Source organism: Brachycentrus maculatus, unplaced genomic scaffold (assembly GCF_059751285.1).
Source record: "Brachycentrus maculatus isolate JH-2025_06_01 unplaced genomic scaffold, ASM5975128v1 h1tg000306l, whole genome shotgun sequence".
Taxonomy (NCBI): Eukaryota; Metazoa; Arthropoda; class Insecta; order Trichoptera; family Brachycentridae; genus Brachycentrus; species Brachycentrus maculatus.
This window is the reverse complement of record NW_028281056.1, coordinates 138510-163543: the sequence shown is the minus strand read 5'-3', so window position 1 is coordinate 163543 and position 25034 is coordinate 138510. Positions and strand designations below refer to the sequence as shown.

The following is a 25034-nucleotide window of genomic DNA, read 5'->3' as shown; positions in this document are numbered from 1 at the left end:
TCGCGATCAGAGAGAAATGATTTGATATTACCAAGGCGAAAAGTGAATCGTATCAAGGAAGTTACATTTTAATATCGAGGAAATCTGGTCATCAAATATTAATACAGTACACCTCCGATTTTCCCAGATGAATGGTGAAAATAATCCCGTATTATCGATTTCCCGGTTAATACGAAAACATGAAAAAAATATAAACACAGAAAATTTATACTGCGCTATATATGCTTATGTATACCTACTTAGTAAAATGCACGTGTTGACATGACCAGTCAGTCTCCAGAGACAACAAACTTAAAAATGTATAATTTGCATTTGAAAGTAATTTAAAGAAAAGTATAATACTACAAAGTATTACCGTAGAACAGGGATACTTAAACTTTGATGTGTTACTTGAGCCCAGTACGTACATTATTGTAGACCAAATACAGATCTAAATATTTTTTTTGTACTAGGCTCAAGTAACACATCAAAGTTCAAGTAGCCCTGTTCTATGGCACATATTTGGATTAGAGGTAGGTAAGATCCAATCATTTAGAAGATCTGCATCAGTGAATCCATACTCTGATTCTGAAATAATGGATCTTGCACCGATACGGCTGGAGAATTTTTATCACAAATATTATGACGATTAAGTTTGTAAGTATTTTACAAATATTTTAAGCCATGCACATGATATAAAAGTGAGACACTGTTATTTTTTATTGCGGACAGTAAATGCGTTCGGCTTTCGACACGTTTCAACATTATAAGTACTATTGTTAAAAAAATATATATTATTTTCCCGTAAATAAGTGTTCTGGATAATTCTCTTCCCAGATAACCCGATCCCGGAAAATCGGGAGTGTACTGTACATGGTTACGCATGAACATAAAAATTCTTTGTATTCCACGATAAGAAATCAATCTTTGCCATGTTCAATCCGTGAATAATTAATATGAATAACATTAATATGAATCTTTGAAAATTATCATTTTTAATCTTAAGTTTCGAAGCATGGACCCTTTTACGTATTCTCAAATATATTTGAAATGTTATATTAGGTAGGGGAAAAGTATGTCCACTGGATAAATCTCGGGAAAGATTCCCATTCAAATCTTACAGTACATTTTTATAACTAAGAAATAGACACATGCTCGTTACGGTGCATAATTGACTAAGAAGTATCTGCTAGCATTTTTAATAATGAAATCTCGGATTATTGAAGCAATACATTCTTTACACACTTATATAATAATATTTTTATAAAAGAATATATTTCATTGATTTTTTCCCCTTTAGATATTTTAAATATAAACTAAATGCTTCACTAAATTCTCGCAAAATGCGCCCCCAAATGTTTTATTAATAAGTATATACATTCAACACAACCCAGTAAATCTTTTTCAGTCATTTTTTAAATGTGTATATTTACAAATTTTTTAATTAAGTGCAGCGACACTTCGTTTTTTTTGTTGACATGAAAGATTGAAGGTTATGGAACAAAATCTCTTTTCTTGTTTAAGTAATAAAATTGGCATTTTCAAGAAATTAACAATTTGTTAAGAAAGTAAATATCGCCAAAGATGAATTATTACATTCTGATTAATTGATAATTTTATTACAATTAAAGAGTTCATCCAACTGCGAGAGGAAGAGACATTCTATTTTAATTTTTTTTTTCATATCGGATAATAATTAAATTATTTATCTTGTAAACTTAGGTGGTGTAACCCCTTAAATAATCAGAATAATGTATTTTAATAACCCTTTTAAGTCTCTCTTTCTGACAGATTTTCAAGGTTGTAGATCACTCTTTTGTCAGGAGAACCTGACCTTACAAGAGGGTTTAAACAGTCAAAAATACATCGGAGACCTGGTTTCTAGTTAGACGGCTCTTTGAATTTGAAAATAGTCCCTTATATATAAAAAAGAGCTTAAAATATGTTGTGGGTTAAGTTTGAAACACAGCTTGTTTGGGTTTTTGAACATTTCAATCAGATATATCGTTTGGCCCGGCCATGCCAAGGTTTGCTCTCCATGGACCATCTTGAGACTGCAGCAGTTCTGTAGTGGATGTGATTCCCTTCTTCTGTCTTGATATCTTGGGTCGGGTTTGCGCCGGCGCAGTTCCACTAGGCGGTTGCATCCTGCCAATGCTCTGACTCTTCTTTATCTGAGGTCTCGGGGCCCTGCTCTGCTGCAGGAGCGGTGATGTGACGCTGGAAGACTCGTCACCTTCTTCGTCCGAGTTGCCAACTGCTGTAAAACGCTCGCGCTGTTTTAGACTCTGCTCCAAACGACGTAAGAACCTACAAGAGAAAATTACATGAGATAAACTGGATTATTTAGCTCAGTGGTCGGAAAACTTATTAGCCAAAGAGCCAAATACGCACATTAAAAAATTTGTCTTGAGTCTAATCTGTTTGCGATTCTTGTACACCTTAATTATAATTTTTCACCTTTAAGTACCTAAACAAGTAAACCTACCAGGTTGTTAGCCTTGCGTACGGAACGCAGGAGTCCATAAAAAAAACCCACGCGCTTGTGCAACAGGCTATGAGACTTAAAAAGTTGAAGCCTGAGTAGGGTAATGATAAGCGGTGTGGCATAAGCCGTAGCTAGATTTCAGAGTCACTTGGACGTTAGGTAATTAAAAAAACAACCTTTCTCCTTCCTTCATCCACTGCTCGAGACATTGGAGCCAGCAACCAAGACATTGGCATCATAAAATTATTAGCAACTAAATTCAGTTATTTTCTAGTAATATTATTCTTAAAAATAGTGCTTACTTATATTTTATTTTATAACTTTAAATTAATAAACTGTGATCTGTGAACAAGTAAGTTTTTCATTCACAAACAATCTTCTGATGAGTCTTAAGCCGCTTGTGCACTGCACGGAATTTTATCGTCCGGCAGTCCGATAAAACCAATCAAGAGCACCGATCTGAAGAAAGATGGACAAAAGCACAAGCTCATCCAAGCCAATCATTGTTTTATCACGCTAACTGAAGTCCTGGACGGTGAAATTCCGTGTAGTGCACAAACACCTTAAGAGAGCTAGGTATTCATACATCACATCACATATAGAATACTTCGCACCTCATTATTATGTACAATAATTATTAATAAGGTATTATTTTCTATACAAGTATGTTACCAAATCATGCTTAACCAAATTTCAAAGACAATTTTAAGAACTAATTAAATTTGTAAAAAAGAATTTTTGCTTTGACTATATTTGGAGAGATGTGAACACATTATGAATAATAAGCTTTTTTTTAAGCCAGCCATGGGAAAGGGGTAAAGGTTTGAAAAAAATGGTTACACACCGTATTTGATGTCCTATAGTCCTCATACGACTGATTTTCCTAACAGGTTTAGGCAGTTCCTCAGCCACAGGACTCTTGGGCAGCATACGGGAAGAAACATCCTAGAATCCAATTTTTATTTGAGCTCAGTATTATATATTAATAGACTTGTTGTTATATTGATATGTCGACATAGATGAAGAAGAATATGGAATTTTACAGGGTATTTACAGGGTCTTCGATAGGCTGAGTTAAGTGATCATTTTATACACGTGTAACATTCACCATGACACCCAGGTAGAAGGAGAAAAGTGGGAAGATCCAGCTGGTAGTCTATTGCTGAGGATAGGAGGGGTTGGAAGCGAATGTTGTGGGAGGCCAAGGTTTGATATAAGCTGTAACGCCATTACAGAGAGAGAGAGAGAGAAAGAGAGTGTAACATACCCATGATTAACCTACCAGCAGGCGCGTTGTCATAAATTTTATGACAAATGCACCTTATCGCTTCCTCCACCCTTACCACTTGATTGCAAGCATCGAGCTCCGACCTATTCGAAGGTCAGTGTCTCTCTAAACTACAGACGTACCTAGTGTGATAAGAAGTTTTTTTTCATTGAAATTTAGAAATTTCCTTTGAGCGTAAATTAAAAAACAATCACTTCTTAAAGTGTATTTTTTGTATTTTATGTGGAAATAAACTAATTTTCCTATTTTTTTTAATTTAAATTGTTTCCTTTATAGATTAATGTATTTTTTATTTATTTTAGACGTGTTTTAACAGGAAAACATGTCAGACCAACTGAAAAGAGGAGAAAACAATGGAAGAATTCTTAATTGGAAAAAATCCATTTACACAATGGTGAAAGATATATGTATATATTTTTTTTAAAGTACATTTATTATTTTTTATTACAAAATAGCAATTTCATTATAAAGAAAACCCAATTTACGTTCAGAAAACTTAAAATTGACATAAAATTTATGACATGCGCCTGCTCAAGAGAAATTTCTCAACGCGCCCGCTGACAACCACAATACCTAAATTATGTAGTGAGGATAAAAAATGAGTTTTAAAAAAAAATTGTGTGGTTGTCAATCATGGGTAGAATGGTGAATGCTACACATGTATGAAGTAGTAATAGACTTAAACCATTTATTGTAACTGCAGACAATTGGTAGAATTCCGAATTGAATTGTTGGGTAATATATCCAAAATAAAACAAAGTTTTTGTTGGATTGAATTCTACATTTATTTATGTATATCTTAATACGTGACGCATTTTGTCTTCTTAGGACATTATCAAACATAAGTGTTTGATAATTTCCTAAGAAGACGTAACGCGTCACATATTAAGATATACATAAATAAATGTAGAATTCAATCCAACAAAAACCTTGTTTTAAAACCAACCTATGATAGGTTGTAAGCCCTGTAAATACGCATACTTCCATATTTTTCTTCATCTTGTTGAGATTTCAATATAAAATAACTTCTAAGTGGACAAACCCAGATATGTAAACAAAGATTTGGACAAACTCAAAATATTGTCACTTGATAGTTACTGCATTAATCTGACACTCGCCAGTGAAAAAAATCAGTTCAAGATATTCCCGGCAGTGATGACGGCAATTATAAACCATGCTTAGTTGTGCACTGAGCACTGTGCAATTCGACAGCTCTCGTTTTGTGTCAGTTGATCATTTTTAGATAGATTTGCTTTAATAAATTTGTGTAGTTATGGGATTTGCTACTGCATCATATGGTATTTTAAAGTTTTTTTTCTAAGCGCTTCTTTTCAGGGAAACTCTACTATTTAATAATGAATATTCTAATTTTTCTTATTTTATCCCAATCCATATCCAGACGGTGCACAGGGCACTGCACCAATGGATGGAATGTTAAATTGATAATTTACTCACAGAATATTCAGTAGTCCAGGGTAGTATGAATTGAAATATTCCAGTGAAAAATCTCAATTATATTTAAATACGTATATGAGATTCTTTTATTTTGTAAAAAAATATGTACTTTTGTTCTTAGTGTACACATAAATATTTAAATTTCACATCGTTGTCATAGGCCTAAGCAGTCTGTTATTAAAAACAGGCACCAAGTTGTGGTAGAGTGGATTCAAACCCAGAATCTTGACTCAATGTCGGCAACACTACCCACAGGATCACAACCCGATTAATTTTTTTTGACCCCCCCTGGGTATCGAACCCGAGACCTTAGGACAAAAGCAAATGTGCAAACCACTTAACTATGTTTTTAGGTACCTTTCAATTATACACTGTCTGAAGTGAGTGATTTACAGGAGAGTAGATTCAAAATAAATCATCTATGATTACATGACTCATGATAGATAAATAATTATCAAATATTTGTTGTAAAAAAACAGGTATTGTAAAATATGCCCTCCATATGAGAAAACCTAGTGAGGATATAAAGTAAATTAAAAATTGTTATTTTGTGTATAATGAAATATGGTATTTCAAATATCCATTTATGTATTAATTTTTAAATCAAATATTCCAATTAAGCTGGCCTCGGTAAATTTAAAGTACGCTGTATGTGTCTTAATTTTCCATCAAACCATTCTGAAAATCTATGAATAAAAAAACTAACTATCAACACATTGCTTACGGTGAAGTTTTTTTAAAGAATTGTAATTTGACGCGAGCGATATTACAGTCTGTTACACAGTTATTTTACCTCTAGTTATTTTTTTAAATTATTTATACTGCCAAATAAATAATTAAAAAAAAAAACTAGAGGTAAAATAACTGTGAACAGACTGTAGATTGTATTGAAATAATGATGCCAGAAAAAAACTGATAATATTTTTACATTATAGTGACACCTATCCACTATACAACTAATCAAAATGACATGAAATTAGACGTTAAAGACTTATTTTTCTTGTTAAGCTGAAATGCACAAAATTGTGCACAACACGCATGTGCACCACAACAAAAGGTTTCTGAAACGCACAATATGTAAACGCCATAAGCAACGTGTTAATACTATGGATATATTAAAAGCTTTTTATGATAATATACTAATGTGACGCAGCAGCATTACATTATGGGTACGCTTCTAATGCTGATTCCACACTATATCAATTGTTTATTATTCTCAAACCTTCAATTGATGAATGCATTCAAAATAAAACTAAATTTTATAAAAAAACTATTTTTCTTAATCTTTGCAAAACGACAGTCTAACTGATGTTACAAAAATGTCTTGTAGTTTCTATAATTAACAAGCACTAAACATTATGCGGATGCGTTTAATAATATATGAATACCTACTTAATATAATGTTATTTGAATTCAAAATGAATTCTGCAAAGATATTTTTACACTAATTGGGCATATTTTTATTTTTACTGAGATAAAAGAGCAAGCCAATAGATATCTACATTTTAACCCATTGAGAGGAATTAGGGATTAGGAAAATAATAATTAACCGTTTTAGTGCTAAGAAATTTTCTGTTATGTGTGCTAAAATTGTTTTTTTGTTGTTGCAAAAATGGTATTTATACTAGGTGTATACAAAATCAACATTATTTTTTACCAAATATTGACCAATTTAAGTATTTCTTTCTGATATTCATGGAGAACATATATCGCTCACTCCTCGGCTGTCCAAATTTAAAACACAGTAAGGGACATTTTTTTGTAGTATGTTTTTTTTTGCATTTTTGGACTAAGTAAAATCTACTTAGTCCAAAAATGCAAAAAAAACGTACTACAAAAAAATGTCCCTTACTGTGTTTTAAATTTGGACAGCCGTCCTTTCAACAATGTCATTTATAAAAAATTGACAATTTTCAGTTGCACATGTTTTCAGAATGCCCAAAAAATGTACTATATCCCAGAAAAAGCGGCATATTTTTAACTTAATATTTACCCGCTACACGGCAGAAAGTGATGTTTTTGCATTTTGAAGAAAAGGTATTGTTTAATAATTTTTTTAAAAAACTAAATATTTTTCAAATGGAGAAAAAACAGGTTTTACCTAAAAAGATCTGTTGCACAGTAAAAAGTTCAATAAGTAGCTTGATTTTATTTTTAATTCTTATTATTATATTTTTAAAGTTTAAAAAGGCCGCACTTTTGGCAAAGTATACCAGAGTCAATATATCGATTCTCAGCACTCTAACGGTCAAATTATATTGAATTAAATTTTTATATTACAGTCCAACCATGATATAAGAGAACCTAAGGAACTGGGATATTTTTCTCTTATAAAGAGAAATATCTCTCTTTTATTCATACTTAACAGGAGGATAAATGACAGGACCTTAAGTTTTTGGGTAATGCATCCAAAATTAAACTAGGTAATTGGATTGAATTTTACTTTTATTCGCATATATATAATAATATGTAATGCATTTAGTTTTTTAAGACATTACCATTGATAATGTCTTATTAAGAAAAAACACGTCACATATTATCATATACATGTAAATAAAGTAGAATTTAATCCAAAAACCCTGTTTAATTTTGGATATATTACCCAAAAATTTAAAATGGAATTCTACCAACTGCCTGCAGTTACGATAAATAAGACAGGACCTTACCCAGCTCTTTACTAAAGAGGTTTCTCTCATATAAAGGTCTCTTATATCGAGGTTTGACTGTAATTATCATTTTCACACAGGACCCCAAATCCTCCATAGAAGCAATGAAATGAATTTAGGGTTGATTTTTTTACTGCAATTTTTCGAATAAGCAGAAGACTTCATAAAACTGAATATTCACATTTTAGTGCTGATGTCTAATCCCACAATCTCTTGTGTTGGAACACTTGTGGTCCTTACTGGATCATACGAGTACCTAAATATTTACTTATTTTAAAATATTTACGAATGTAAAAAGTTACAATATTTAGAGTCTAGGAATACAGTAAAAAAATTATGTAATTGATATTTTGAACCTATTTCGTTACTTATTCTAAAAGAAAGAAATAAAATTAAAAAAAAAAACAAAAAATAAGAAGTTAAATCTATACTTGAGAGCCAAAATGTTTTTTATCATTATTTAAATATAAAATATAACACTTGTTAATGTAAACCTGACTAGTTTTGAGAACTACAAATTTTTACATCAACGGGTGAAAATGCAATATGTATCAGTTTATATTTTCATTCAGATGAGGACTTTTGTAGTTCTCAAAACTAGTCCTGTTTTCATTGATAAACTCAAAAAAGTCGACTTATAGAAGTGTTTTATTTTTAAATTTAAATCAGGTTATTCTACAAAGTTAATGCCAAATCGAAAATTAATTTCTAACCCTTATTTGCATCAAATGATGCATGGGGCATTGCATCGTATTGGCGCAGAGTTATCTTGATCTATAATTGCATGAAGGCAAAGTTGTCGGTCCTGCGTTATAGGTACCAGTCCAGAGTAATATTAAAAGAATGAGAGAGAAGATAACATATATTTATTTTGACCCCTCTGAGAATTGAACCTGGGACCTCCAGCATGGTAGCTAAATAGGCTTACAATTATGCTGCAGAGACGGACCATTTAACAATTTTTTCTTTGTAATATTAATTCAATACACTTGTGGAATAAAAATAGAATGAGATAATATTAGAATCAAATAATTTTTTAAAGATATTCCACTCAAATCTGTTAACTGTGACATATATTGGCACTAAAGTATAGAAATAAAAATAATAATAAAAAACTAATATAATAGCTAGCTATTGAAGGGATTACAAATGTTAAATCGTTCTTTTGTAATGTTCATAGGTACTTTTACCATTTCTTTAGATACAATTTTATTAATAAAATTTTTCAAAATTAGAGTAAAAAATAAAACATTTTTTATCATACAGCATCTAAGACACATTGATTCGAAGCTATCAATTGAAAAGAATTGTGTGAATTCTCACCTCTCCCGTTTCTTCTCCGGAAGCTTCCGCAGCCCACTCTTGTTTGGGCCACAGTCCCGCTATACCCTCAGCGCTCTGGGAAGACTTGGGCTCGGGAGATAATCGCACCGTCACTTCTCTGGCTGAAGTGATGCTTTCCGAAGAGGAAGAGGAACTCACTGGCTGCTGCGATCTGGATCTTCTCTTGGGACTGAGCTTTCTGGGAGCCGGCGTACGGAAGTTCACGTCTTTTCCCGGAACATCTAATAGGTTCTGCATCGAATGCGGCAGCTGAGCTTTCGTAGGACTAGGAGTCTTACTACCTGTATTATTTCGAGATATTTTCCTTTCTCTCCTCCGGCCTGTTGACTTTCTGTGCGGCTGAGATGTCAACATCATGTTGATCTTATTGCTACTTCCGCTACTGTTTTGGTGAACACAATCCGAACTCGGAAAATCATATAATCCGTCAGAGTCAGTGAAAGGCAATAGATCTTTATTACGACCGTAAAAATGGGGAGAGAACCTTCCGAGGCCTATAGTTCTATCACTCAAAGGGCTTTCACTACGCGAACTCACCGGACTCAAAAGTTTATCACATATAGAACTGGAATCTGATTGTATCACTATAGACGGCAACTGTAAGGACATTTTTGCTACAGAAGTCGGAATCGTGAGTCTATCGAGTCCCTTTTCAACACTACCACACTTTGTAATACACTTGGGTGGGATAAGTGTAGGAACTTGCGTCGCGGGTGACGTAGAAGTTTTCTCCGATTCGATCATTTCGTTCTTTAAGAAAACTTCTAATTCTTTAGCACTTTTCAAATCGGTATCTTCTATTCTCTCTTCCAAATGATCAGTGCTGATTCCTTCATCATTGGACTCTAGTAACGGGTCATCTGATAAGGTTTCCGAATCAGATCGGCCTCTGCAGTGTCTCTTTTGTTCATTGGGATTATTGGTTACAGAACTGCCAGTGGTAGGATTGGATCTCGTTTTAAGTAACGGAGATGGTCTGCGGTGTCCCAGGGTGGGATGGAGGCTCGTGGGCCCTGAGCCGGGATCTTCCATTTCAGACGGGCAGAGTGGGTTGTTGGACCCGCATCTAGATGGGCCTGGACTTGCCATAGAACTGTACCCGGAAGAGCTGAGGTTCGAGTCGGAGATTGTGCGATCGCCGCGAGTACATATAGAGAAAGGACTCAAATAGCACATAGTGGATGGGCCCGGAGGGGCGAGAGATTGTCTCGGAGCCCTGGTAGCCGGAGAAACAGAGTCAGCATCCGATTCTGCTTCACTCATATTACAAGTAATCGTTATAAGCGGCGGGGCTATTGCGAGATCCAGTGAAGTCGGTTTTTCAAATTCTTTCAGCAGTCTTTTCTGCTGCTGTTTGTTGGGGAAGTGGAAACTGGTTTCTCCTATGGAAGCTCGCTGAGGTGGTGGGGAGCCGGCGAACATGAGGCCGGTCGGGTAGTGCCGAGTGGGAGACGGCTGCTCTACGGTGAGGAGCGGAATGACGAGCTTGGGATGAGTCGGGCTGAGATCCCGCGGAGAAGCGGTGGCTCGCCCGCAGCTGCTACTCAGTTCTCTCTCGCTGTCGTGGGTCAGAGGACTCGGGGTGTCGTCGGTCATCTGAGTTGACGGTGTCGGCGTATCTCGACCAATCGGCGATGGCCTCATCTGGAAATGTGACGATTTTTTATGCAGGAAGCAAGTATTCCTACTCAGTTTTTCATACAAATTTCAGTCTTTAAAAAAAAAAATTTAAAGAGAAATAATTGTGTTTTTATTATTTACAAAAATAGTTTAATTTCATACAATTTTTTTGAGCTTAAGCGGCTCTTTATTAGAAATAGGTATCAAAATGTGGTAGAGTGGGTTCGAACCGAGAAACTCTGATTCAAGAGTCTACGACACTAACCACTATTGCTATGAAAACACTGATATTTTTTCTGATTGTCATTTTATAAATATTTTATTTTTACCTTTAGTTTTAGAGATGATGCATTGGAGTTATTTCTTGACAGTTGTTCCGCAGCTCCATGCGGTCCATCCTGACACAAGATGGATATATTCGGACTATGAAGGTCTTCTTCCTCATCATCAGTCAATGGAATTTCTAGTGAAATGTGATCATCGCTATTATCCATGCCTAAATCTTCGTATTCCGCCGTCGACGGCTGACTTCTATGCATGATGGGCGTCAGAGCCGGGGAGGGCAGGGGTGTCGGTAACTCCCGTATGGGAGACAAGCATTTGTTGATAGAACTGGGGATTTCTAACAGAATAGACGGAGGATGTAGCAGGTTGCAGCCTGATATTGTAGCTTTATGGGCTGTGAGCACATCCAAGACCGGGACTTCGATCGTGTTACTTTGCGAGTTAGATTGCCTGTAATAAACGGGTGAATCCGGGCAACCACTCGATAGCGAAATAGGAGTGTGGATCGAAGAGGTTGTGGAATCGTCGTCTCCGGCTATATCGTCTTGGGGGCTAGAAGCGGACGGAGTAGTTGAAGGGCTGATCACTATCGAAGAAGCCACGCTCAAGCCGGTGGCGGTCGAAGAGAAGTTTCTAAACATAGCCAATATGGAATCTGCGCTAGATATCTTATTGGCTCGCCCTGCGAATTTTCGCAGGCCCATTCCGGGCAGAGCCGTTTCTAAACTAGACAAAGAATCGCTACCTTGATTGCTAGAATTACTATGATGGGAGGAACGTAAATCCGCTGCGGGCGAAGGCGGAGTGCTAGCGGACTTGACTTTGGTATTCTGATTTATGGTCAAGTTTCCGATTTCTATTTCCGAGCCAGAGCTCATTTCGGCGGATACTTTATTGAGCAGTCTGGCGAAGGTGACCTTCTTCTCCAGCTTTGGGTCGCTGAGGTGCCTGATGGCCGTGGAAGTGCTGGGTGTGGATCTCTCTCCGTTTGCGAAGCTAGTTTCTTGCGCTTCGGATAACTTCCCATCCTCAGATTCCTTGGCTCGTCTCTCGCTCATCTGTATGAGCTCGCCCATACTAACTTTGCGCTTGTGGTTTTGACTTGATGCTGGATTTATTAGCTGCTGGAGTATTTGCTTCTTTTCCGCGGCATTTTTCTTTGTTGGCGTTGAGTTGTTTCTTTTCTTCCGTGGTGATGGAGTACCTAAACGTTCAGACAATCTGTATCACTTGGCAGTAAGACAAAAGGGTATAAAGAGAATGTGGGTCATTATTAAATTCCTGCAAATTTGCTAGATTTGACTTTCATAACAATAAAAGATTTGTCTCGATTATATAGGGTTTAATTTTTGCAAGAAAATAAGAAGTTTTCACAAGTTTTTTACTGACTTAGTAGAACTAATTTACATAACAATGAAATAACAGTTAAATACCTTTTGTTTTATTAGGCCAGTGGTTTTGTTCTTATTATCATTATCACTTGGCACTTGGTTTCATTCTAATCAACATTATCACACTGATGAATAATGACAAGTCTCAATATGTCAGTAACAACAAAACCCAGTGAGGGTTTATTTAAATGTTTTATAATATAAACTGGAATATCATGGTTCAAGATTTAAACACAGAATTACTAAGAAAAAATGTGCAAACACACTTGAAAGTGCAAAAGCAAGAAGAAAATAGGTTTTTATTCTTTGAATTAATATAATAAATTTTTCTTTTTTGGCACGTTGATATCATATTATATATTTCTTTGTTTTAAACTAATATATAAATTCACAAAGAGTAGTACACAGGAAAGATATATAATTTTAGTACAAACAGGGTGGCAAAATGGGTATTGACGGTTTTTAGAATACTATAATGGAACAGCCAAAGTCAAAAATATATATATTTGTTACACGGCTTAGAAACAATTTTTTTTAAATAATGTCTTTGAAATGGCTTCTGCGTTTTTCTAAACTTAGTTCAAGTTGTGATTGAAAAGCAAAATCCCTAGCCTGTTGAAATACATGACCCAGGAAACATGTTTTTAGAGGGGTCAAGCAAGTTCACGCAGTATAGCTCCATCTTGCAAGAACCATAAGCTGTTATTTTCAATAACAAGAAATTGTTATTACACCGCATTGTACATGAAATAATACTATCCATTTTTGACCTTTGTCATTTCATAAGTATATTCATAACACTCTAAAAACCGTCAATACCCATTGCGCCACCCTGTAAGTTGATTATTATTTCATGCATTTGATTTTAAAATTACTTGGAGTAAATTACTCAAGGGTCATATTAAAGGCATAAAATGCAAATATCTAATTGGAAAACAAACAAAATAATACAACGTGCTGACAACATCAAAGAAATTAACAGTTGAAGCAACATGAAAAGTACGTAATTCAAAGTAGAGTACAGGCGGTTTGTGGCTTCTTTATATTATATAAGTCAAAACAAAATCGGGGAACTTTCATAATCAAGTTTACCTATAGAAATCATGCTCTTCCACTATCAAAACAAACCTGTTTGGATCAGTAGACGTTGATGTGGATCATTGTTTATAGCCAAATGTTTTTAGGTAATTTTAAAAACTACTTACTTACCTTGTAACATGTTGTAAGAAATCTTGATACACCAAATGAAGTCAGATATATTAAAGTATATTTATAAGACCAATTCTGTTGTAGAAGCGATAGTAACTGAAATTTAATAGAGGAAATGAAGACAGACAGCAATGGATAGGGCAGTCGAGTTGCTTATCCGTATTTATAACTAGCTTTTGTAAGTTGTACACTGCTATTGTGTGTAAATCCCTCGAAGTTAAATCTCTACTACTATTACTGACAGTAATTAATCTGCAACCAATGGTGCATAGGGCACTGCATCAAATTGATGGACTATCAATTTGATAATTTCATTAATTGAATCAGTAGTCACTTTATGATAATATCTATGTTTTAAAATTTAAATTTCACTTGGTATATACCACTATTTCCTAAAATCTATTGTTACACATGCATTCTGCATCATTTTTAAACTTTGTATGTGAAGCTGAGTCTAAACTTTTTGCATATGATTTATCTATGAACAAGGTAGTTAAAGGTACTAACCACTACACTAGGAGGCAGACAAATCTCTAATGGACTCTATTTCTTTGTTTTGTATATCAGTATAATAAAATATAACTAACCATAAGTATACATGAATATATCTGACTTCAAATAGTGCTTTCCAATGTGCCAATTTGATCTTGGTTTTGATTAGAAAAAGTGTAGTCTTGGACTCTCTACCAAACATTAAGGCTCCGTGATGGTCTCATGTGGAATTGATTTTGTCAGTGGTGATTTATGTATTTTGATTATCAATGCAAACAGTCGCCACGAGCCGCCAGAAAGGTTTGTTTGAAGTGAAGATAGGTAGAGAAGAAGGAGCAGCATTCCACATCGAGTGATTAAGCCATACCAGGATGGAGAGAGACAGGATAGTGCAGAGAAGAAAGTGAAGGATGCAAGACTTTGCGACGCCAATAATTTGCTCGGACCTCATGGTTTATGATGTGAAGTCGTATCGCGCATATTTCGCTCACTCCTTTCAAGAATGTCAGAAATCAAAAATCGTCAATTTTCGGTTGTGCACGTTTTCAAAATGCCCAGAAAATGTACTTTATCCCAGCAAAAGAGGCATATTTTTAACTTAAGCAAAAAGTGTTGTTTTTGCATTAGAAAAAAAGGTATTGTTTAATTATTTTTTAAATATACTGAATATTTTTCAAATGGAGAAAAAACATTCAGGTTTTACCTAAATAGATCTGTTGCACAGTAAAAAGTTCAATAAGTGGCTTGGTATTTATTTTTAATACATTGTATTAAATTTTTAAACTTTAGAAACATTCTCCTGAAAAATCAAGTTTTTTGATTTATGACGTTCTTGAAAGGAGTGAGCGATATGTTACATTGTAGCGATATGACTAATGGGTAACTGTTACCTTTTAGGTCAACCGATTGGGATGGTATTCATTACTTTTTTACTGATTATATTTCTTTCCAGATTATGTTTTTGATTTTCAAATTGTTAAATATATAAGGAGCTAGAATTACAAAATGCACAATCGAATTTGTGCACTGATTGGCGTGATATATGTTTTACACAAATACAGACCAGAGAGTATAGTTATATTTTTAGTGAATAACTTGAAAACATGGATTTTAAGTTGCCTAGTTGATGTAATTACCCTAAGATATAAATATGTGAATCGCTTATACTACTAAACCAGTGGTAGTAAACAAAGGTTTAACAGCTTGACTAGCAGTGTAAATCGGTGTTCTGGTACTAATCCTTATATATGGGAGTAAAACACCAAATTGGCAAAAGTAGGATGAAACTAGACGAAGAAGTACAGTAAAAAAAAACATTTATATTAAATGTTTGAAGAGTGAAGAACAAAAATAATAGAAGGCTGAGATTTGTATTATCGTCGAAAGAAAGGAATATTAAGATTGTTTGGGTATATGGAGCAAATGAATGATGAACGAATGGTGAAATTGATTTATGTTTTGAATGTGGCTTGAGTAGAAGCCGAGGAAGGCCGAAGAAGATATAGCATCATCAAGTACTCCAAATCCTTGAAAGTGGATAGATCAGAAGTTTGAACAAACCGAGGTCAAACATGTACCAGCATAACCAGAAAAATGCCTAGCTGGTGGGAAATACTAAAGACAATACTAAATTATGTGTCGTGAAGACATTTGTGTGTTTGTAGGAGTAATCAGATACAACGCATCACCGGGTATTGTAATAAAATGTATTGATCGCTGATATAATGTGAATTTGGAAATAGTAAGTTTTGGAACAGAACCCCATCGTGATTTGTGGAGGTCCTCACCAAAACGTTACATTTCCATTATAAATGATCAAGTAATCAGGAATTATAGCTTGTAAAATTGTTACGTTTTTGTACGATTTAATCATTTCATACTGGTTTAATAGAGGATTGGTCACGTTTTGTCGCAACTTTAATTAAGATTTTGATAGAAACAGAGCAGATTCCCATTTTACCGGTTCGCTGCCACGAACGCGTTAACGCGCTCTCCAATTCTGTGCTGGCCAGGTCGGCCATACAAAATGAGCGCTCGCTTGAGCTTGTCGCAGGTCAATATCAAATCCAATTGAAATATTTTTTAATTAGAGTATATAGAGACATCTATTAGGAAGATCAAGAATACTAATGTATTACAATTTACCAATATTATCAAAGTTACAATCATCTTGCTAAAAGCTTTCACATTTTTGTTGAAAAAATCACGGCCTTCTAGGGACGGCCATATTTATACTTTCCAGCATTGAAAGAGTTAAAGGATTTTTTTGTTTATTATTGGAAATATAACTTTTTGGTGAGGACGTCCACTTTTTTATTGCAGCAATGGCAGTTGGATATTGTACGGGCAAGTCGAATTGTCGCACATCAGTGGACCATTGCAGTCCCGAGCAAACGTGTTCGGCGTCGCAGAGGACATCTAGTGCCGCCTAGCGGAGTCCGGCTTGGTCTTACGTCGGGGCGGCGGCCTGAGCAGGTCGTCCAGGCTGAAGGTGCGCGCGGCCGGCGGGGGGCCTGGGGCGAGGCTCAGTATGGAGGGCTTGCGGATACCGAGGCGGTTGAAGAGCGAGCCGCGCGCGCCCGCCGCGCCGCTGGCCGCCGCGCCCGGCGCTCCGGCCGCCAGGGCTCCGGACGCCTGGCACAGCGCCGCCTCGCGCGCCGTCTGCCGCAGCGACAGGTGGTTCGCTGAAAGAGAACCTCTCCTTGTATGGGGTCGTTTGTTTACGGCTACGTCAAACAACTTGGCATTGGGGACAAACACAAAAGTGACCTAACGTCATAATATCACAGCCCTACCTAGCCTAAGATAATAACCCCTTGTAACCTAAAATGATACTTAAGACTTTGGGGAAAATGGAGGCAATGGAGTCAAAATATCAAATTATTGATTTTTTTTTTAAATTTGCAAATAAAGTAGAATATTTTTATAGAATAATAGTTAAATATCATCATCTGAATGTATAACTATCCAAAATCACAAACAAAATAATTATCTCCTTTTGTGCAGAATGTCTTAAATATTCAAAATAAAATACCAGAAAATAATTGCGAGAGCTCACTTTGGCAAGTTTTCTTTCACTTTTGTAAAAATTCCCAATTAATTTTCTTTAAAATTTCTTAAGTTAGGATAGTTCTGCATTCAGGTGAAGATTTATCATTGGTTTTAGGCTAAAACATTTAGGTAATGATTTGCTAAATAACTATATATAACTTAATTCCATGGACAAAGGATTCACAACAAATCAAATAATCCTCTTCTATATCATGACAATTTCTATGTTTTTTCTATTGATTTACAAATACCAAGAGAAAATGTATTGTAAAAATGGTAATTTTAAAATGGAAAACACAATTTTGGATATGGGAATATAAAAGAACGCTCAAAACCATTACAAAAATGTAAAACATTTTTTTTATCATATTTTTTTCCCTATAAATTAGCTGGAATTGAATACTAACATCAATTGGTATCAAGTCAGGTCTTTTCACTGCACCACCATTCTATGCATAATAATACCAGAGAACTATTGTTAAATTACAGTGTTCGATTGTGAGTACCATGTGAATGTACTATTGTGACTACATTTATGTTAAAATGTCAATAAGAAAATAAAAAATAATTAGGACAAAAAGTCTGGAATGAGGACGTGAAGATATGAACACAGCATCCTTTTATAAATATCGGAAGTCTTTAAAAGGGGAAGATGGACATGCTTGGGACACGTTAAATAAATATATAATATTTAAAAAAAAAAAATACTCTTTCAAACTCATCAGTCAAAGGCAAGGGGCGTCAACTTTTTTTATTCCAAGAGCTCACTTATGTTTATTTTTCATTGTTAAAATTTCCCTACTAGCCACCAACATCACATTATTTCAATCCAGTTGCCCAGATCACTTCGCCCATTGCATTGCTGTAGCCGATCGAAGCGTGAAACGTCTATCAACCAATTTGTCTGGAATACACAGCTCTTTTAGATGCTCTGAAGCCATATTATGTATTGATTTACGCACGAGTAGACAAGTTTTATATTTGACCCTTTCGGGAAAGGGTAACCAGTGCAGTTGGTGAAGTAGTGGGGTAATGTGATTGAATTTAGAAATTCCAAAAATTAGTCTCGCTGTTGCCTTTAACACTGATTGCAGTGAAGTCATTTTACTATTTGGTAGACTTGTGTATATACCATTACAATATACTTAGTGAAGCTACTAGGTGCTTGACTAGAGCCCTAGAACAGGACGCAAAAACGTGGGTAGGCCTCAGATAAGATGGTCTGATGACATTGAGAAAGTGGTGGGCCTGCACTGGAAGAGAGTCGCGTACAACAAACAACTGTGAAGTCCAATAGAGTGACCTTTGTTCAATACTGGATACAAGAAGAAGGCTGAAGTAGTAAAGCTATGCCGAAAAACAAAAATTGTGAAGCAAAGTTTCCCAAATTTTGGGGTAAAAGCAAAAATCGCTCACCATGGAAGCCTTTACCGCCCATCAGTGGGCGGTGCGGACCAGGTTGACAACTCGTGGTCAAAAGGGTGAATAATGTACATATTTACATACCGTATGAACCTTTGAGTCTTGCAATTTTTATTGCATAGTTTAGAACAAATATAGAAAAATATGAGCTGAAAAAATGTAAAACAAAGATTCCATATCTGGGTTACGAGTCAGCTATCCAGCATGAGCTATGTAGAGTACTTTTTCCAAATAAAATCTTCATTATAACTCATCAGTCAAAGGGGGGAATAATGTAAATACCATATAAATCTTCGAGTCTTGCAATTTTTATCTCAAAGTTTGAAACGAAGATAGATAAATGTGAGGTGAAATAAAGTATGTAAAAGAAAGATTCCATATCCAGGTAACGAGTTGGCTATCGAGCGTGTCCTATGTAGAGTCCTTTTTCCAATTAAATATTAATTAAAACTCATTAAATGTGAGGTGAAATAAAGATTCCATATCCAGGTGACAAGTCAGCTATCGAGAATGTGCTATGTGGAGTCCTTTTTCCAAATAAAAACTTGTTAAATGTGAGGTGAAATAAAGTAAAAGAAAGATTCCATATCCAGGTGACGGGTCGGCTATTGAGTATGTGCTATGTAGAGTCCTTTTTCCAAATTAAACTTTATTAAAACTCATTAAATGTGAGGTGAAATAAAGTAAAAGAAGGATTCCATATCCAGGTGACAGGCCGTCTATCGAGCGTGTGCTATGTACAGCTTAATAATACTGACGTCTATTACGGTCAGCTTCCTCGGCAAGTAGCTTTTCTATCTTCTCCGGGAAGTGCCTCTTGGCGCACCAGACCAGCCCAATGATGGCCAGCACCACGAACACGGTGATGAGGCCCAGCCAGAAGGGTTCCTGCAGCATGCGCTCCGACAGCGGCTTGTACGGGATCTTCATCATGCGACGCTCACACCTGAAAAACAATTATTTTTTAACATAAATTTGTGCACGTCGTAGATCCAGCAATGGAGAAACGGCTAACGAAGAAGAAGAAGAACTAGAGTAGAGATGGGCCTATTTATTTATTTCTTTAAAGTTTATGTACAGAGAAGAAGTAAGTATATTGGCGGGCTTATTGCAAAAAAGCAATATATTCCAGCCAACCAAAAACAGACTAGTGATATTGATCAACACGCTTGATACCATATATAGCTGTTTGCAATCAGAGTGTAGATAGTGCAAAAATTACATAAATTACAAACTGATGATAAAAAGGAAGGCAAAGGAAAAAGGGAATTTAGGGAATTGTTTTGGAAAATGATATCTGTGAAAGAAACTGACAATACACAGTGGAATTCTAGTTTTAACCCTAATGAATGGAAGTGAATATCAAATACTCGTAAAAAATCAAATATTTGTAGTTTATATAAGCACTTTTAATATATGTATTTATATTTTTGATATCTATTGTATTCTTTCCAGTACCCTTTATATGTAACATAGAGCGGGGCTACTTGAACTTTGATGTGTTACTTGAGCCCAGTACAAAAAAAGATTTAAATCTGTATTTGGTCTACAATAATGAACGTATCGACATGATTCATTGTTTCCCTGACAGGTCTCACTTATTGTCACGATACTTCGATCGATACCACTATCTAAATATTTTTTTTGTACCGGGCTCAAGTAAAACATTAAAGTTCAAGTAGTCCCGTTCTACGGTAATAACTCCCTTTGTGGGATCTTTTTGTATTAATATAATAGAATATTTTTGTACTTATAACTTATAATTATATTAAATTGTGAAATGCAAATATAAAGAATCGTGGAGTCGGCAAAAGAAGGATGAAAGTAGACAAGAAAGGGGCAAGGGGCAAGAGGCAAGGGGCCGACCTTGTGCCCTCCCACCAGGCGTAGCAGTTGCAGTGGAAGCCGTGCGCGCGCTCCGTGCAGAGGCCGCGGCCCTCGCACGGGCGCGCCTCGCACGCGGACACGCGCGTGTCGCACGCGGGGCCCGCGTACCCCACGCGGCACGTGCAGCGGTGCCCGCCCGGCGTCAGCGAGCACGCGCCGAACACGCACGGCTCCAGTTCGCACGCGGTCAGCGCGCAGAATATACCTGCGATGCGAGACAATCATACTAATTAGCTCACTTTTCAACTATTACTTTCAATATTATTAATATTTAAATTAACATTTTGAGTGTGTCAAAATACTTGTTCACAATTCTGTATTATCTCCAATTATAGGAGTTATTTATCTTTTTTTGACATCTCCACATAGATGAAGAAGAATATGGAATCAGGGCGTTTACGGGGCTTATGACCGTAATAGGCTCGTTTAAATGATCACTTTACACACGTGTAACACTTACCAATTCTACCCATGATTTACAACCACACAACTCAAATTCTTGGAAGTTCTATATATATATGATCCAATTTCAAAACATTATACTTGAATCACTAGAGCTTTACTAGAGACATCTATTGGTGAGATGAAATAATAAAATCATAAAATTTCAAAGGGTTTTCAATAGCAATGAAACATACAATTTTAAATGATTATAATGGCAACACTGCTAATTTTTTTTTAAAGTTTCGTATGTTATTTGTGTTCAGTAGGTTATGCGATTTAATCATGGAAGGACACTTATAATAATATAAATATAACAAAATAAATTATTATAAAAATATTAACTTTCGATACCAATAATTTTATTTAATCTAATATTTTAATTGTCTACTGATCAAATTATCGTAAGTCAACAAATATCGTACAAACCGGAGGGATTTTTTTAGGGCGCTTGTCCACTACCCGAAATTTTACCGTCCGGCAGTCCGCTTTTGAAAAATGAAAGCTACTACGACAGTTTACCGTGATCCGAATTTACGCGCAACGTGTTCACGCACCGATCAAGAGCTCCGATCCGAAGAAAGATGGACAAAAGTACAAGCCAGTCCAAGCCAATCATCGTTTTAAAACGTTAACTGACGTGCCGGACGGTAAAATTCCGTTTAATTCCGTGTAGTGGACAAACGGCCTTACGTACCGGAGCCGTTCTACTTTGATTGACTTACCTGTAAAGTGCCCAAAGCATTGGCAAATATTTTTCCCGTTATTGACAAGACATCTTCCTCCATTCAGGCACGGATTCGGTTTACAGCTTTCGACAGTGGCATCTCGCGGTACTTGCATCAGTTTAGTTCTGTAGCTCAAATCTGTAAGAAAATATTAATATTTGTACTTAATAATAATACCTACATTCGCATTAAATAATAATACCAAAATAAATAAAAATACCTCCGCATTAAATATTAATATAATAATACCTGCATTCGCATTTAATATAGTAAACGTGTATTTAATATAATAATAATAAAACCCTTAACCGCACCCCAATGGTGCATAGGGCACTGCGTCATATAAACGCAGTGTTATCTTGATCGTTTACACATGAGGGAAAGGTGATCAGCCCTCCGATTCAGGTACCAGTCCAGGGTAATATTGAATAAATATTACAGTGAAAAAATCACTTATTATTATTATTGTTATTTTATTATTATTATTATTATTATTTTATTATTATTATTTTATTATTATTATTTTACCCCCCTTGGGAATCGAACCCGGGACCTCCAGAACGGTAGCTGAGCGTGCTGACCATTACACTACGGAGGCGAACTTAATATACTAATACCTAAACATCTACTAATTAAAATTATACCTATATATTTACTTAATATTATTACATGCATCCATATACTATATATGTATATACGAAATATACAAATACCTCAATATTACAAAAACTTAAAATTAAATACCTTGTTAGAGCTTTTAATCTGAGTATGGGTCTTTTTTATTGTCAATATTTATTTATAAAAATGTTTTTACTCATTTTTGAAAATGCACTTAATTAAATGAAAAAAATATACTTGAAAAATGAAAGATTTCCCACGGATTGAAAAAAAACACAATATTTAGTCCCGCGATGACATGATTTTTATTTGTATGTCTTTACATTTTTTGTATTTTTCTAGTTTAAATCCCGTTTTGTTTGGTTTGAGGAAGAAAAAGAGACAAAGTGCATACATTTATTTCACTATTTTATTTATTTTGTTTTTTTTTTTATGAATAAAAATAAAAAAATATTAGTAGAATTCACGAAAGTGTTTACTTTCACCCATTTCCTTGCTAATTCAAAATATTTCCTAATTTCAATTTATTACTATTGAAAAAAAAGGTTTTTGATGTAAAATTCTGAAATTAATGACTATGTACGTAATTAGTCATAACTTAAGTAACCAGCAAACATTTTTTTGTTCAAATTGTTTAATGTCACCCAGGTTTACTGTACATACTCATAACACACTGTTCTTTCCATCATACAAAAAGTAAAATAAATACGGTTATTTAATATAAAAGAAAAACATCAGAGTTTTAAATATATTTTTACCGATTTGCGTGGAGACAGTGGCATTCAATTTGACACCTATCGCTCCACTTTTCTGTCTGATCCTCAGGGAATTGAAGTAGGATGTAATGGAAACGGATGACGAGGTCTCCAGAGAGTCGTCTTCACACAGACTCCACCAGGTGCCATTCACGTCAGCGTAGCTGTCAAACACCTGAAAACAAACATCAGATCAATATTGCTTTTATTTCATAAACATTGAAATACATTTGTGTAGATTTAGATATGGCGCCACAGTAAAATCGACACAAATCATCCAATATGAAAAATACATAGTACACAATCAAACATACTGGTATACCTCATTAAGTCAAAGTAACTTTAAGTATTACCAACATTTTGAGTGTGTCCAAATACTTGTTACATAAAATACACAAAATCTGGATTATCTCCAATTACAGGAGTTATTTTCATATTATTTTTTTGACATCTCATCAAATATGAAGAAGAATATGGAAGTCTGGGAATTCACGGGGCTGACGACCGTCATAGGCTGGTTTTAATTGATCACTTTACACACGTGTAACATTCACCAATTCTACCTATTATTGACAACCACACTACTCAAATTCTCGGAAGTTCTATATACTTATATATATGTATATATGAACCAATTTAGAAACATTATTATTGAATCACTAGAAATTCACTAGAGACATCTATTGGTAAGATGAAAAGAAGGTTTTTATTGAGCAGAAACTCTTTTTATTAGTATGTGAGGTCCGAATCCTGGATTATAATCACACACATGAGAAACGCCAGAAAATATCATTTTCATTTTTATAATTTAAGCTTATAATTTGACCAGATAATTTATAAACTATCCAGAATTATTGCAGACAGATATTAAATTCTTTTCATTGTTAAGTTATTGTAGGTATTCGAGACGCTTGATGAAATGATATTACATATTTATTAAATTTATATTTTGACCTGTTATTTTATTGACAATATTTTGAGCATATCCAAATTTTTGTTCACAAATCAGATCCAGGGTTGTCCACTTGGTATCCAACATAGATTTAAAAAATCTTCTTTACCCTTGTCAAGATATTAATATAAATAACTCCCAAGTAGTAAAACCAAGATTTGTGAACAAAAAATTTGGGCACAATCAAAATACTGTATAATGAGGTTTCATTTATGAAGATAGAAGCATTTAAAGCAAGGGTGGCCAACCCGCGGCCCGCAGGCCGCATGCGGCCCACCGTGTGTATTCTTGTGACCCGTGGAACATGTCACACATTTTTCTATAAGTATACATAAAACCGTATTGTCCGCCTCCGTAGTGTAATGGTCAGCACGCTCGGCTACCGTTCTGGAGGGCCCAGGTTCGATTCCCAAGGGGGGTAAAATAATTATAAGTGATTTTTTCACTGTCATATTTATTCAATACCCTGTTACCAATTACCCTGGACTGGTACCTGAAGCGGAGGGCTGATCACCTTTCCTTCATGTGTAAACGATCAAGATAACACTGCGTTTATATGACGCAGTGCCCTATGCACCATTGGGGTGCGGATAAGGGTTTTATTTTATACATAAAACCACCAAAAGAACATTCCATCGTGCGTAGTTCGTATCATATCCCATATATGGAAGTATTTCACTATCGTGACAATTTCTTCCATGGTATATTCGTGTTAACAAACAATCACAACATTTTGCGATCGACTTTTAAATACACATTGATATGAATTCAAGCTGCTATAACCGACTTTACCGGGAATTTTTCAAATGAAACATTGTGAAATGTTTATGTTTTAATTTTAAATCAAACACAGATTTTTTGAGTCTACTAAGTTGTATTTTATTAACAAAAAACACATAAAAAATTATATTGTGACAATTGTTTCGCCTTGTTAGGGCATTATCAAACGAATGTACATTCGAA

General features: G+C 35.1%; 1 protein-coding gene across 1 annotated transcript in view; it reads right to left on the bottom strand.

Annotated features, from left to right (window-relative positions):
* Positions 1 to 1094: 1094 nt before the first annotated feature.
* The window catches only part of LOC148304683 (uncharacterized), a 74678-nt gene continuing 50738 nt past the window's right edge, over positions 1095 to 25034 (bottom strand). Inside the window, exons 7-15 of the mRNA XM_088267834.1 lie at positions 23123 to 23294; positions 21744 to 21884; positions 20557 to 20782; positions 19458 to 19636; positions 16671 to 16901; positions 11170 to 12329; positions 9200 to 10864; positions 3312 to 3412; positions 1095 to 2289 (exon numbers count right to left, since the gene is read on the bottom strand). Of these exons, the coding sequence (XP_088123960.1) occupies positions 1971 to 2289; positions 3312 to 3412; positions 9200 to 10864; positions 11170 to 12329; positions 16671 to 16901; positions 19458 to 19636; positions 20557 to 20782; positions 21744 to 21884; positions 23123 to 23294 (4194 nt within the window). The 3' untranslated portion in view covers positions 1095 to 1970. The remainder of the gene's footprint in view (positions 2290 to 3311; positions 3413 to 9199; positions 10865 to 11169; positions 12330 to 16670; positions 16902 to 19457; positions 19637 to 20556; positions 20783 to 21743; positions 21885 to 23122; positions 23295 to 25034) is intronic.